The sequence below is a fragment of the Acanthopagrus latus genome, chromosome 8 (genome assembly GCF_904848185.1).
Source record: "Acanthopagrus latus isolate v.2019 chromosome 8, fAcaLat1.1, whole genome shotgun sequence".
NCBI classification, from domain to species: domain Eukaryota; kingdom Metazoa; phylum Chordata; class Actinopteri; order Spariformes; family Sparidae; genus Acanthopagrus; species Acanthopagrus latus.
In genome coordinates, this window is record NC_051046.1 from 13399168 (window position 1) to 13414966 (window position 15799).

The following is a 15799-nucleotide window of genomic DNA, read 5'->3' on the forward strand; positions in this document are numbered from 1 at the left end:
TGAACACAAGTGCTTATGCATGGGGGGGGGGGGCACATCTGCATGCTGAAACATTGATGGAGGCCTGTGATGCAACACATCATCAGTGACACTTAGAGTGTGATGAATATTTCAATGACCCGGTGGAGCGGTGGACATTAGGAGTCAAACTAGAGGGCAACCATGGGGCCTGTTCTGGGGGTGGCGTCACTGCAGGAGAGTTTGAATGCAGAGCAGCCGTTTATTGTGTGTGTTTCTTCCACTGGTCAGCATCTCGGGACTCTTCTTCTATGTTAAAAATGAATTAATGTCGAGGCAGTTGGTCGCCCCTGGTGTTGTTCACGTTGGGATGGTAGCCTCGCCTCAGACCAAAATACTGCAAATGAAAATGCAAGCCCGCTGAAATGTTTGCTCCTAAACACCATGTTGTTCCATTCAGAGAGGAGCTCAGCAAGCAAATATAGGTCAACTACATTTATATAGAAAAAAAGGGGGGGGGGGGGGGTTGCTGCAGTTTGAATAATAACAATAAGAAAAGATATTTATGAAAAAAAATAAAGGTATTTAAGGAATTTTCAAGAGACAAAAACAAAAACAAAAGTCTGATCTGGTGAGGACAACGCCTGATGGGCTGGCTGAGGAAAGATCTGGGGGGTTTCACTGCGGCTGCAATATCTTGCTCCCCTGTGTGGAGTCGGAACTCGGGGGTGTGAATGAGCTGAGACTCACGGCTGGTTGGAGAGCTGGTGACAAACACTCCGGATTTGCCCCCCTCCAAACGCCGAGCAATAACCTGACGGACACTCACTGAAACAGCTTTTAAAAAAAAATCCTCAGCAGTGCTGATCCTCGAAAGTACCAAAGAAGAGGAGCCTCCGTGATTTTAAGGAGAGACCGGGAAGGGACCAAACAATGGACACAGGGAGCGCGTTCCATCGCTGTATGTTCACGAAACGGGACTGACGTTTCGCTGCGCGGACCGGGCCGCGGCGGAGCCTCAAAGCGAAGGGAAGAGAAGGGACAGCAGAAGTCAAGAGAGAGACGACGCTCAACAAAGCAGTGCAGAGCGGGACGCGTGTGTGCAGGGAAGCGGTGCCCTACATCTGTAACATCTGAGTAACTCTGTCACTCAGGCTCCTTTCACGCCGTGTCGGGCAGCACTTTTCTCAAACCCCCGCACCTGGAAAAACAAAGATAATGTGTTCAGTGGCAGCAACATCTCCATGCGTAAATGGAGACGCATCGGTGCGTATTCGCTGTACTTTTTCATTATGCGTGCAATAAATGATGTTTGCTTTTTGTGCCACGAACTCGTGCCTGTCCCATGACCACGCTGCTATAGATGCATTATAGACTTCCTCATACTTCATATCTGCCATGAGTGATGGCGATGCCTGCGGAATCTGACAGCGCCGGTGCGCAAAGCAGCACTCGTGAAAAAAGCTTCGGCGCACCGGATCGCAACGGTTATGTGAAAACATGTGTCGTCCCACTGTGCCGTGACCGAGATTACGAGTCGTGGGTGAGGCTAATGTTGACGAAAATATGGAGTTCCCAGAGACTCCGGAGTGCGGTGTGTGCGGGGTCGCTCTCGGTTTTTCTCGCTCTGTTGGTCAAATGTGCAGACTGGAGAGCTGGAGCCAGCAGCAGCAGCAGCAGCAGCAGCAGCGCTGACAACAGACTCTCGCATTCACCGTCCCCACTTCACTTCGTCTCAGGCTGCGCGGCGGAGCTGTTGCAAACTTGCTGGAGTGTGCTCTCGCCATTGTTCACCCTCGTATGTGCCTTCTTCTGGGTCGGGGTCTACCTGATCCGCTGCGGGGTCCTCATCCAGACCGCCCTCTCCCTCCTGACCTTGTGCCACCTGGGCGAAGCGGCGGCGTGGTCTCTCCTGGACGGGACAGATGAGCAGCTGTTCTCGTTCACGACAGCGGCCGCGGTCGTGCTCGTCTGCGTGGCCACCGGCGCACTCATGGTAGCGCGGCTGAATCAGGGCATATCCGTGGTACTTTTCATCAGCATAGTCAGGACTATCTCACTTTTCTCGCTGCACAAGGTACGGGCCACTTGGAGACCGTACGTAGCGTACCTGGTCGGAGTGCTGGGCATCCTGCTGGCGAGGTATGCTGACAAGCTCCTTCCCAACCAAGGGAGACACAAGGAGGGCTGCACCCCCGTGACTGGAGCCAGGGAAGAGATCCCTGTATTTAAAAGGCGCAGGAGGTCCAGTTCTGTGATAGCCTCAGACATGGCACACAGTCAGTCCAACAGTAAGTCACATCGCCGGACCTCTCTGCCATGCATCCAGAGGGACCAGGTAAGAAGTTTGTGTCCCATTCCACTTTTTTTCCCCTTTATTTATTTATTGATTTATTTATTTATTTATTGTAATTATTTCTGGCATGTTTTCTCTCTTTTGAGTTTCATGTTTGAGGCGAAGAGGAGAAAGGAGGGAGCAGTGAAATGGCACTGAAATCAGGAATGTTGGCCTTCTAGGACTCTGATGAGAGTTTTCACGATTATTCTACTCTTACTGAAGCAAAGTATATATATATATATATATATATATATATATATATATATATATATATATATATATATATATATATATATGAAAAAAAATGAGGATCACAGAGTTTATTTAAAAAGAAAAACACGTGTGCAGTGTAATACACAACAACAACATCAGCAGTATGAATACATACATGTTATTATAATTATAATAATACAAGCTTACATGTTCCGGTCCTCTGGTTGTTCGGGTGTTTTTGTTCTTGTTGCCTGGATCATCTTCACCCTGATATCTTGTCATTCTATAGAGCCACCGACAGGAAAACATGCAAATATAACAAATAACAATATTTTCTTCTACATAACCTTCACAGTTGTTTATGGTTAAAAAATTAGAATGTTTTTTCTGAAAGCAAAGAACACACTCATCTCCGTCTAAGATTATGAGCTTTCGCCAAAATGTTCCACGTTTTCTCTCTGAAAAAACACTGCACCTGTCAGACCAAGGTGATGAATTGTCTCATGCAGACGCGCACAGTTGAGTTGCGAGTGTTGCTCAACAACAAAGTGCCAAATTTGGTGCTTTGTCGTTAGAGGGGTGCTATTTTAGAGACAGCTTTTAAGTGCTGATGGGAAAGGGAGGCTGATGATTTGATGCCAGTGATTCATCTCATTCCAGTTTATATATGTCAAACATTTTCCCCAGAGGATCTCCGATCATCGCGGTGTTTTCGGTCTTCCTCATGCCCTGGTACTTTAACACCACTTGCTCCCTCATGCTGTCCCTTAAACCCCAAGAATGTTGCATCTCTGGGCACCCATACACATGCGTACCTGTGTTGAAAAGAGGGGGGCGAGGGGCGAGGAGAGAGGGGTGTTGGTCGTACAGGCAGACTCGTATCAGCTCTCCTTCAGCCCCCCTTGTGGAAAATCAATGACCGCGCCGAGCATGCGAGTGGGAAACAGACTTTTCGGAGTGATCAAAGCTCTCGTTGTGACCTGTGAGTGCGCTGAGGTGGGGAGATGAGGGGCCGCACTGTCGGCCCCGGCCACTTGAAAGATGCCCTCAGCTCTTAGGGCTAGTTAGCGTTGTAGTGTGCTTGTTTGTTTTTCTTTGTGGTCACACACACACACACACATACACACACACACCAAATATGAAAAGGCTCTCAGATATTTTACAGTTTACACCTTATTCAGAAGCAGGTTTGATGTGTCAGTGCTGCAGCGGTGGAGCGGGGCCGCGTCTTTGTTTCTGACGGCGTGATGAGCTGGAGCCTGGCCGCGACCTGTGAGCGCGTGGCTGTAAACAGGCGCGCGTGCAGATGATTGTTTTGCAGAGCTCGGTCCTATAATGTATTTACATTAAGGGTGTCACGATTTTGTGATATTCACGATAACCTTGGGGGGTGGGGGGGGGGATAAATATTGATATTGTGTTTATGATGCATGTGATAATATTTAAGAGTCTATAGAGGGATGATCGCTGTAGCTCATCTTTTGTTTATGAGTTCACCTGGCTGCCTTTTTAAAAAAAAAAAAAAATTAATTGCTCTTTTTAGAAAATTTTTTTTTAAAGAGTCACGATAACAGTTGCTCTCTCCACCTCCCTACACTGGTGTTTTGAGGGGAAATTAATTTTCCAGAAATACAAACAAAACGCACTGTAAACAAATTTAAATATAGGTTTGATTGCCAGCATTAAAACAAAAAAAATAAATCAAATTTCTATAGACATTGGTAGACATCAGTGATTATATTGTCACAATCCTGTAGAGAAAATCTGATATCCTGAAAGTGTTGATTAACACAAATACACATATGTATACATTTTGTTTATATCATTGTTATTAGCTTTTTTCTGTGTGTTGTTGCATTGATTAATGAAGTTATGACATTAAAAACAAGAAGGAAACTGTATAGGGAAAAAACAAAACAAAACAAAACAATGAATTTTTAATATTTTTTCCACATCACAGAAAAGCTTTTCGATATTAATTAATAGTGGCGAACGTAGACGACAGAGAGCCGAGCTGTCAAATCGCTTCTTTTTTTCGAAAGACACTAAAAGCACAAGGAAACAGAAGAGAATGGATAACATTACACTTGGATTCAGGCTCCATTACTTTAAGACAATCAAGATGGAGTTACTTAGAGAACAATAAAAAACAGCCCCAAAATCGAGACATTAGTCGTAAACAGCTCTCACTGATGCAACTGCGGCAATAAACACGCTTTTGTCTGCCGTGTCCCAATAAAATCTGAGCAGGATGGAACTACCAGGCAAACAAAGCAGGCAGTAACAGGCAAAATGCAAACTTTTACTGCATGTCTCCCTCTCCTCTGCTCTGTCAGCTCGGCCCGGCTGGAGCCCTCTGCTGAGAGATCATCTCTACTGCATGTTTTTGTCGTCGGCCTCACAGACAGCAGTCCTCGCGCTGTCTTGATGTGAAGGTTCAGAGTACGATAGATTTTGTGTGTTTTCACTCTCATCTCTGGCGGCGGTGCTAAGCAGTTGACCAGTCATGGCCTGCCTGTAATTGAGACACACATGGCGTACACATGCTGTCTTAACCGTGTCTTGTCTGTGTGGTCTGTTATGTGTAAACAAGCCCATGCTGACCCGCTCTAGTCATCACCTCGCTCACATGGGGCTCTGGCCTCCCTGAGGGAGGTCAGACGCACGTTTTGGGGCCGCAATGCAACCGCCACATGGTGACGGGAACGGCAGAGATGCCAGACACCGTGAAGTGTCTTAACTGACTCTGCCTGGAAGAGGAAATACAGGCTAACAGTGATAACAACTCAGCTGTGATTTTCCAGGTACGACTGGTACCTATCAGGATGACCTTAAGAGGTTGAATGATGTCCCAGCAGCTCTGCCCTTTTGCTGTGTTCACCAGAGTTATGATGTTTTTAAGAAGCGGTAAGAGCGCCGTGACAGGGAGCAGATCTGCACTTTGTTGGAGCGGCGATGTTTGCATCAGCACTGTGCGTCTGAAGTGTTTGAAGAACAGCGCGCGGCTGGATGAAGGATTACAGTTGATACTTAACTTTGTTTTTCTCAGGAAGCTTCTCCCACAGACCTTCGAGTTCTTATATAAAGGCCCTTCAGACTGATAGTCAGTGTGTAAAAACTGTTTATCCCGAATATAAATAGAGCGAAGAGGGATCCCTCTGTCTCTACTTCCAAACAAGCCTTAAAAGCTGCCATGCTGCCCTCGGCCACTGTGCCAAAGCCATCCTCCGAGGCAATAGCTTCAATCTGCATGACTGTAGATTTAATAAACAGCCATTTCCCCTCCTTTTTGATCACAAATTGGCTGCCAGCATCTATCAGCTCACTAAGTAGGTGCATTTCGCAACACTGGGGTCGTCCTTCCCATCATCAGCTTAATAAAAGAAAGTCATTATCAGCTGATCTGATAGCGGTTAGAGGGGGCCTCTGCGGGACAGTTCCTTCTTCTTGGGTTAATACAAAATGACAGGCTGGTCTTCTGTATTTCAGCTGGGGATATTGAACTGGAGGAAGAGGTGTGGAGTTGTGGTGTGGATCGCTTTTCACAGCGTGTAAGGAAATTTGAGTCCGAGGCTCTCCTGCTGCAGACATCAGCGCTGTCATGGAACTTTCTCTCCTCTCCAAGCGCAGGAAAAAAGCAGTCTGCCGTGTCGCCAGCGCACATCAAATGTTTTCAGCCCAAACCCACCTGAGCTGCAGAGAGGGCATCAGCACGATTTTCTGCTTTTTAAAAAAAAAAAAAAAAAAGATTCTCTCTACGAGGTGTTAGAGGCCACTCCCTTTTCCGTCAGTAACTCCTCCCCTCCTCCTCACAGCGCTCTGCTCTCTGTCCTCTCACTGACACCAACACAAATATTATCCCAACCAGAGGAGGAAATTCTTCCTCAACTTGGCTGATAAAGATATTCTTTAAATCTATGGTAATGACTTCCTGTGGAATGGGATCCAAACACAATTACTGTTGCAGTTGTAAATGTTTCCTGTTACTCTATTTTCGCTGCAGCGTCCATAATTGAATTGTATTTTGGATGGAGGAGGTTGTTGATAGCCTGCAGGGCAGTGATTTACCACTGGGCCACTGTGCACTCTCATCCCGAACAGCTTGTTTGTATTCTAAACACATAGCCTCGTGGGATATGATGTTTTTTTACTTTTTTCTTTTTTTTTTTTTCCTGTGTGTGTGACTGGACTGGCCTCTGGGTTAGAGACGCTCTCATTGAAAGCCTGCCCCTTCATTTTTGGAGAGGAAGCTCATATCTGTATGTGGCTGTGTGTCTTGTGATTGGCTGATCCGCTTCACACTTCCAATCCCCATTCAGTCCCAGTGTATTAGCGGCGCCGTGCATGTGTGAGGAGGCAGAGGGGTTGAGGAATTGGGGTAGGAATGAAAGTAGGTCATTTGAGGTTTTGTTTAGTAGCCAGGCAAAACAGCAGGCTTACTCTTACCCCCCTGAACGGTGGAAGAGTCCTGCGTTTGACTGATGCAGCACAGCAACTCTAAGCGTGCTTGTGCTCCAGATTTGTTTGTGTTACCTCTGCCATGTTGGCGAAGCAGTGTGAAGCCACATTACACAGGCTTTTTGGTCTGTGGCGGCATAAACAAGAGCTTCTTGGCCGCATTATTTTTTTTTGTTTCACCAAACAGACAGGTTCTGGACAGAGTGCTGCGATGGCCAGCTCCCAGCTGTTCAAAGAATAATTTGGGTTGATACAGCCGGGGTCTTATTTTCATAGTTTGGCCAATCATTTCAATCTGTTATGATAAGGTTTGGTAGCGTGGCGACATCATTACAACAAAGTGTGACAGGGCAGCGGTCAGTAGTCAAAAAAAACGATGAGAATGTTGTGAGAGAAATTCTCAAATGTCCCCTCTTATTTTGATATATTGTGCTTACATGTGAAACTGATACAGTGCTTCCAACAGGGGTTATGTCTTGTGATACCTATGTGGTTGCAGAGTATGAATGGATGTATTCATGTATTGTATGTGGGTAAGTGTGCCATGAAAATGAACATGAAGGAACTTTGGTGAGGAGTTCATCCTGAAGTGGTTGATGAAGCCTCTTCGGTGTAAAAGTGTTTTGATCTTAGGGTGACACATGACACACAACGATGGTCAAAGTGTATAAGAAGTGCATGTGTATCATGAGATGGAGGGGGAGATGGTTGGAATAGTGTTTCGAGGGAGATCATATGTAGTCTTTCGACTGTTACAAATTGAATGTACTGTCCCTAATTATTAGAAAGGCTGAGGAAAGACCACCACTCTTCAGTCAACATCTATGCTCCGCCGGTGTGTGACACTTGCTTGCAAGCAATACAGAACGTCTAGGAGAAATATTGTGTAGGAGCTTGGTGTTTGATCAATTCTCATTTGCACTAGACATGTGACTGATTTACAGTTGCCAGGACAATGTGAACAAAGCATCAGTTTAGTCAGATTATCTAAACCTCTGTGTTTGTGTGGGAACACCTGGAATGCTGGTAATAATCCCTCATTGCACAGGAAAACCAAGAAGTCATCTGTAAACTGTGATAAGGGACATTTCAGGTGACAGTGTTACCATTAGCCTTTATACTCTCTTCTTGTTTAAAGGAATAGTTTGACATTTTCAGGAAATACGCTTTATTGACTGCTCTGCAAAGAGATGGATGAGAAGTAAAATACTCGTCTCACGTCTGTACAATAAATATGAAGCTACAGCTGGTTAGCTTAAGTTTGGATAAAGACTGAAACAAGAGAAAAAAGCAAGCCTGGCTCTGCTCTCATTTTGACACATTAATTTGATATTTATATTAAATGTATATGAATATATATATAATATATATACATTTTATACATATTCATTTTGAGCTCAGCCAAGCTAGCTTAGTTGGCTAGCCTGTTTTCTCCTGCGTTCAGTCTTTATACTATCTCAAGTTAATCCTCCATTGGTTGTAGCATTTATGACATTTAAATCTTGACAAACAAAGGAATGACAGTATTTACAGTTAATGAACTGTTCTACAATTGATATCCCTCTCGCAATTATGCAGCGAACGTGCAGCTACAGCTGGTTGGCTTAGTTTAGGATAAAATCTGAAGCAGGGGAAAGAAGCTAGCCCATCATCAGAGTGAGCTGTTTTTTCTTGCTCACTGTCTTTGTGCTAACACAAGCTAGTTAGCTGTGAGCTGTAGCATGTATGCCTTTTGAATCTCAACAAGAAAGGGATGAGCGTATTTCCCAAAGATTAGATTTATTAAAACCTGATCTATCGTCTAACCACCCCCTTGTGGCGCCATCTGAACACTGAAGGCCGTATCGCAATAACAGCAGAAAAATGGTGGCTGATCTACAGTGTGAAGATCTGAGAAATCTGCCATAACTGATGAATTTTACAATATAAAGTAAAACATGGTGTTTTGACCTATCTGATATTTCTGCTATACTCACTACTACTTTATGTAACATGTTGCTTTGCTAGCATCTCAGATATCTACCCAACAGCGCCATCTTGGACTAACTGCTAGTTTAGGATAAACGGGTTATTAGGTCTCAATCTAATCTTACTGAGATATGATAATGTCAGTTATTCATTTTACATGAAAAAAGACAATGGAATAGTATGTAAACTAATGCATGATGCGAGGATAAAGGAAGCAGAGTTATCCTTTAAACTCTGTATTACATTGCTCACCCATCTGTGTCCAATTCTTTCATTGCCTTCGTTTCCAATGAGAGCAGCTCATATCCTGGTTCTTGCCCTGCGTCTCTGATCACCTGAGCCAACCAAACCAGAGGTCCAGGACTTAGCTGAGCACCCCTCTCCCCTCCGCCCCTGGCATGACCACGATCTGGCCGACTACTGATTACCATGGAAATTATGGAAGGACGTCTGTGTGAGCATGTGTGTGCATGTAAGAGCGCGTGTGTGTGTGTGTGTGTGTGTGTGTATGTGTGTGTGTGTGTGTAGCCAGCAGCTTGATGGCTGCCAGCTGCTGCAGGCTGAGAGGTTGAATCCGCTCGGAGAAACACGGAGGGCCTCAAACCACAGACACAACCCAACGCAGCTGGAACTGCTAGACAGGCACAGGCCTCCAGTCCTGACACACAGCACACATATTAACACCTCGGGATCCTCATAACTGCTGCACATTTGAATAGAACAGCAGAATCCGAAGCGAGTTGTGACTTCTTCTGTGTGTTGAAGAGGCAGATTACACGCTGTACTTTCTTTCTCTTCTGCTGTCTGTTCTCGACTGAGGCAATTATGTCACTCAAGTTTTTCTGTGTTACCATAAGAGACCGACTATTTCAGTGATGGAGGTGAACAGAATGTTCCTGGCAGAAATGTGTGTACGCGTACGTGTGCGTGTGTGTGTGCGCTTGTGACTGTGTGTGTGATAGAGAGAGGAGAGAGTGTGTGTGTTTGTGAAGCACTTACATATGCGCATATGTTAGGAGTGTGTGTGAATAGAGCCGCGCATTGTATGACATTCTCTGATACTCTATATGTTAACTAATGTGATACACCAGTTTTGGTAGTTTGGTAGTTTTGGTAAGTCTTTATTTAAAGTCTATTTCAGGTACATTATGCCTGCTTCAAATTGTCCTTACCTCTGAAAACAGTTAATTACGGTAACAATGACAACTTTAATTACCAAATCAATTATGATTATCAAATGTAGTCAGTTTAAGTAAATATTTGCACCTTTAGTAACAGAATATTGCAGCAGAAATGCTGCTTATTCAAGCCTCGAAAGACGATATTGCTTGTTGTGGAATTATTTCGATGGGGACCTTTTCCAAGTGTGTTTCTGCAAGTTCAGACTGTGTGTTTCTTTATGTTGCAAGCCACAACTTAACATGTCTTTAGGTTCAAATGTTCTACATGAATCTTGTCACAACGCTGTGCTTATGCTCTGGTTAGGTTTAGGGACAAAACCATGTAGAGGGAGGCATCATGATTTGGTGAAAAATGCCTGTTTTGGTAACCGCAAACATGGCTGGAAATGTCTCGAGGTCTCCTTAAAAACAACCAGTTCTGACGCCACAATTACAATTACAATTACATCTGGATACTTTTGGTAAAAATATATCCAGTGCAGTCCTCCTTGCAAATGTTGAAAACACTGTGGTTCCTCATCACAAAACATCCAGTTTTTTCACCTGCAGACTGAAACTGCCATCACCAGATTTGTAACCTTGTAGCCTGTCACTCCGCTCCACATCCTGATGTCAGGTAGTCAGGTAGTAAACATGTAATGTCATGTCATGTCTGGCTAACGTCACTGACATTGCTGCCAGGATTGAGCAGCACCAGAGGAGGTACTGCGTAATTCATTAGCGGCACATTGCTAGTCTACCAAAGAAAACCAAGTCACTGTATCTGCATCTTGAATCCTCCAAGGTAAATCTGTTGCAAGCCTAGAGAAAGTGAGAAGCAGCCCCTAAATAAAGAGGTTTCCCCAAATGTGACACTGATCACCTCCAAATCCATCCAAAATAATGGAGTTCGAGTGTGGGGGAAAAAAAGCAATGTTTTCCGCTCTTTAAAGGATGAGCAGGTTAATAGGTGCCAGTGCGCATCCGGTGCAACGTCACTTTGGGGAACTGAGCGCAACACATTTGGCTTTCATCTCTATTTATCCTCCTGAAGGGCCTTTTCAATCACACACAGGAGCTCACCTTAAGACAGTGATCCCTTACATGAGGGGACATTCCTGTGCTTGCCCCGGCGCTAAATGAACTGGAATGTGCAGGTTGAGCAGACCCTGAAGGACAGGCCTGTGGGCCCGTTCACCCAGCCCTCCCCTTCCCGGACCCTCCTCTCCCCGCACACCCTGACCTGAGCCAACACCACCATCCTGGGCTGTCACCAGGTGTGCAGCTGGCCTCTGCCGAATGAATAGACACTCTCACATCTCCCCGGGAAGTGTGTGCTCCAGTGTGTGTGTGTGTGTGTGCGTGTGTGTGTGTTTGTGTGTCCATGCATGTTTTTGAGAGGGAGGTAGAAGCAGGGAGAGGGGGAGAGTAGCGCGAGACGTAAATAGCAGCCGTCGGTAGAACGTGTGAAAAACAAATGGGAGAAACAACTGCTAATCTCCGCTCTCGGAGAGCTCACAAGCACATTTGATACAGCGGTGTCCCAATTGTTGATCTCATGGTCTTAGATCGGTGTCCGGGTTCAGAGAGGAAGTGCAGCTAATCCCTCAGGTCCAGTCTGGCCATTGTGTCTCTGCTAGAAACAGAGCTGATCACAGTCGCCACTGCTGCTGCTGCTGCCTCAGCCATGATTCATTTCACAAGCAGGAACATTTTGAACCCCTCTGACTCGGGCTGTCCAATAAATCCAAACATGGTCAGCTATTAATTGATTATATATTTCGAGAACATGACAAGGAGGGCTGTTTTTCACTGATGGATGGTTTGTATTTAGTAATCCACTGCCTGGCTACATATTTTCGAAGCGACTGCATGTGTTTTTATTCGACTCAAATTATTCATGCCACATACATTTTCCTCTAAACATCACAACCTCTCCATTTCACCACAGGGCTGTTGCACATTATTTCCAAAATACCAGTGGTAGAAGAAGTGATCGGATCCCTTGAAGTAGCATTACAACAATATGAAAATGCTCAGTTGCAAGTAACAGTACAGAAATTTTATCAGCTGATAGTCCAGTATGAAACACAAACAATATCTGTTATGCAGCATTTGAATTTGGCACCTAGTTTGATGAGTTAGAGATGATTTTTAACATGGTATCACTAACCCTAAGACAGTTACTCTGTAGTAATGCATTATTTATTTATTTTACTTTGTTTTACAAATTTTACTTGATGTAATGTAACTGAGCACATTTACTCAAGTACTATGCTGTTCTTTTCTTGAGGATTTTCATTTTCTGCTACTTTATAATTTGGGAGGCAACTGTACTTTTTACTCTACTATATTTTTTTTCCATAACCTTAGTTTCTTGTTACTTTGCAGATTACATGCTGCATCAAATAAAAAGCAGCACATTTTTTGAATTATTGATTTTTATCTGTGATTGAATTTAATACAATTATATATTTACATCATGTATATCATAATACGAAGTACCATCGTATAGAGTATATAAAGACATGGAAACATATGTGTAATTTACTTTTACCTGTACTTTGATACTCGAGTTCTGTTCATATTGGTTACTTTCACTTTTACTCATGTAACATTTTAATACTATATCTTTGTTTTTAGTTAAGCATCACTTCCTTTCAACAACACTGATGTTTTGTCTAAAATCCTGATCTGCTCGGTAAATATTGGCCGTCACTTGAGTGTTTTGGAGTGTAAAAGTAGAATATTTCCCTCTGTTAGCAGGCTGCATGTCCGTCTAGCTCGGCGGCGTGGTACGAGGAAATGTGTTATTGTAACCTCTGCCTGGTGAGCCCTCCCCGTCCGTCCAGCCCGCTGCCTCACTGGCTCGCCATGAGCCTGTCTGTCCCTGCAGCCAACAAGGCTTCTGCTGTTCCCAGCTCAATGCTATGTTTTACTCTCTAAATATGTTTGAGAGAAAAAAAAAAATCTGTCTGTACATCTGTCTGTCAGTCAGGTTATTTCACCCGGTGCAGGGGCGAGAGTCTTAGGGTTTGGGTTAAGGGCTGTTTTTGCACAGTCACTTTCAATTAGCCGGATATTAAAAGTGCAAATGTATGGCTTTAGTGCTGCGCTGAGGTTGCATGGTGGTGTGTGATTTAGATTTTTATGGACGCGCCGTGTACGAACAAATAAGAATGTTGGAATGCTGGTCATGATGCAGCGTGAAGCCATTTATGTTCCACTTTGGTCACATCTCTGAATCCACCGTGCAAACAGAAAACGCTAATGGTCAGCTCAAGGAAACAAGTTATTTTTGTTGATCAAAAATAGTAATAAATAAGGAAAGAAGTGAAAAATTTGAAAGCAGTCAGTTGTTTTCTTTTTAAGTTGGAATCATCTTTCCTGGTAAGGTGCTTGAGTGTCTCTGCTTCATACAGATACTTGCATTTTAATGTTGTGTTTTTCAAGGTTTGAAAGATGCTTGGATTTTGGATGAGGTGCTTGAAACAGAAACATGAAACTTTCTTGTTTTTCACCACTCTGTAGAATTATACCATGATACACAATTTTGGTTGTTTAAGGACCAATAACATCTGATTTAAAGTGATGAGGTAAAATAATAATTTTCAGTATATATCTGTATATATGTATGTTATTTATCACATACGTCAGTTGCAGGAAAAACTTTAAAATGCTCCTTAAAAGTGCTTGAAATGTTCTTGAATTTGGGTTTGCAGCAGGTGTAGAAACCCTGTCTATTGTCTAATATTCCTTGAAGAAAACGGTGTGTTTTTGTGTGTGTGTGTGTGTGCGTGCATGTGGAAAGTGTGCGGAAGTTTATCACTTATTAATGTGGGACGCTATGAAAAGGAACATTTTTTCCCTTCAATGTGCGAGGCGCAATCAATATTTAATCTTATCTTTAAAGTTACGTGAGGTCGTTTCAAGTTAACGTTCACTTGTTAGGTACGTGATGAGGACAAGGCATCCAGAGGGCATTGAGATATTCCCCACGCTTTCAAGAGTTCAACTCCACGCTGTATTATTCAGTTTGAAAGTGTGAGTCTCTGCTCATTCGAGAATCGGTGAGACCAAGGCCGGAGTTGTGGCTCGTCCTCTGTCGGTTTTTTCCAAAAGAATCCCTGCTCAGTGCTTCAGATTTCTGTCCGTGGAGTGTGATGAAGTGATGTCCACCTCCAGTGCGTCTATTCTATACACTGCAGATACACACACACACACACACACACACACACACAAAGACACGGTCCAGCAGACTGGCCAGGCAAGGTCTCATTGATTTGTTGCCGCTATGCTCTGCATTGCCCGGAGACACTAACAATGTCAGGGCTGACGTGTTCTTGTGTAGGTGACATCCGTTTATTCTCAGCTACAATTGATGGCTACGAACAGCAAGCTCTTCTGTGCATATGTGTGTGTGTGTGTGTGTGTGTGTGTGTGTGTGTGTGTGTGTGTGTGTGTGTGTGTGTGTGTGTGTGTGTGTGTGCGTGCGTGTGTGGTCAAGACACATCCTGTGTCGTGCAGATAGTGGTACCAAGCGAGCACCTCTTTCTGCCCAAGCTCACCAGCTAATTGCTTCACGTAGCACAAACAAACCCTGATCCACTGAACCTGGTTCGTGTAATGTCTTCTTCTGGAAAACAAAAAGTGAGAAAAGACATGCCGCGATGACACGTGAGCCTCGTTGATAAGACGCATCGCATTGTTTCGGAAAACCTTCAAATGAGTCCCCCGTCCGCCTGGATAACACATAGTCTCACGCTCTGTGTAAACAGAGGGAGAAAATTGAAAATGAGGCTCACAACTATGTGTTTGAGGTCAGAATAGGCGCACTGAGCCTTTATTTTAATGTGCATGTGCCTCGGGGCTGCCTCAGATTTCCCTCTCCAGAATGTTTTCCTTTAGCTGCTGTTCCATTCATACTCTCGCTGATCCCTGTGTTGTCTCCGGCAGGACTGGACAGCTTTGGTGTCTTCTCTTCCCTCCGTTTTTTTTTTTTTTTTTCTCTCCGTTGGCAGCGTTTAGTGTCAGGTCTTCAGGTTCAAGGCAGTTTTAGATCCAAAAGGCTCAAAGGGCTTCAGACTAACTCTTTTCACCATCCCGGAACCGTCCTGCAAACCAATTTTCACCATCTTGAAGTGAACATAAACCATCCCAAAATCCAAACGCCGTTTCTTTACTTGGTAATTATCATCTATAGTTATTGGTGAAAAGTAGCCTAAAGACACTATCCAAAGTGTACTGAGCTGAAGTACTAAAGTACATTTATTGACTGTAAACTTGTGGCGTTGTTGTATTAAACTGCAAGTCACTTTTTTAAGGCCTCATGATTGTCTGAAAAACTCACACTTGCCAATCTTGAGACCTCAAAAACAGGGAGGAAACCAAAGTTTCCAAATTATTTGAGATTCAAGGACTGTGCAACCGCATTTTTTGTGCAAATAATTTAAATTTTTCACAAAACAACACAGAAAAATTCACCCTGTTGCGTCAACTTGTATAAATCTGTGGCATCAAGTATCATTTATCACTTTTCAATCATTCGTTTTTTGCCACTGCCCTGTTTGTCGGTCTCTCAATGGGGACTGATGTAGCGCAACTTTTTTTCAGGTCTTTTGTTCCCATGGAATGTCTCTGTTCATTCAAAAGCATCTTCCCTAGTCAGGACGGCAGCAGTCTCGAGCAGTGCAGCTGACATTGT

The 15799-nt window shown here is 44.0% G+C and overlaps 1 protein-coding gene across 4 annotated transcripts in view; it reads left to right on the forward strand.

Moving 5' to 3' along the window:
* Positions 1 to 685: 685 nt before the first annotated feature.
* The window catches only part of LOC119025155 (cGMP-inhibited 3',5'-cyclic phosphodiesterase A-like), a 74794-nt gene continuing 59680 nt past the window's right edge, over positions 686 to 15799 (forward strand). For all 4 annotated transcript variants that reach the window (XM_037108551.1, XM_037108552.1, XM_037108553.1 and 1 more), the window contains exon 1: positions 686 to 2296. In XM_037108551.1, coding sequence (XP_036964446.1) covers positions 1364 to 2296 — 933 coding nt within the window. In that variant the 5' untranslated portion in view covers positions 686 to 1363. The remainder of the gene's footprint in view (positions 2297 to 15799) is intronic.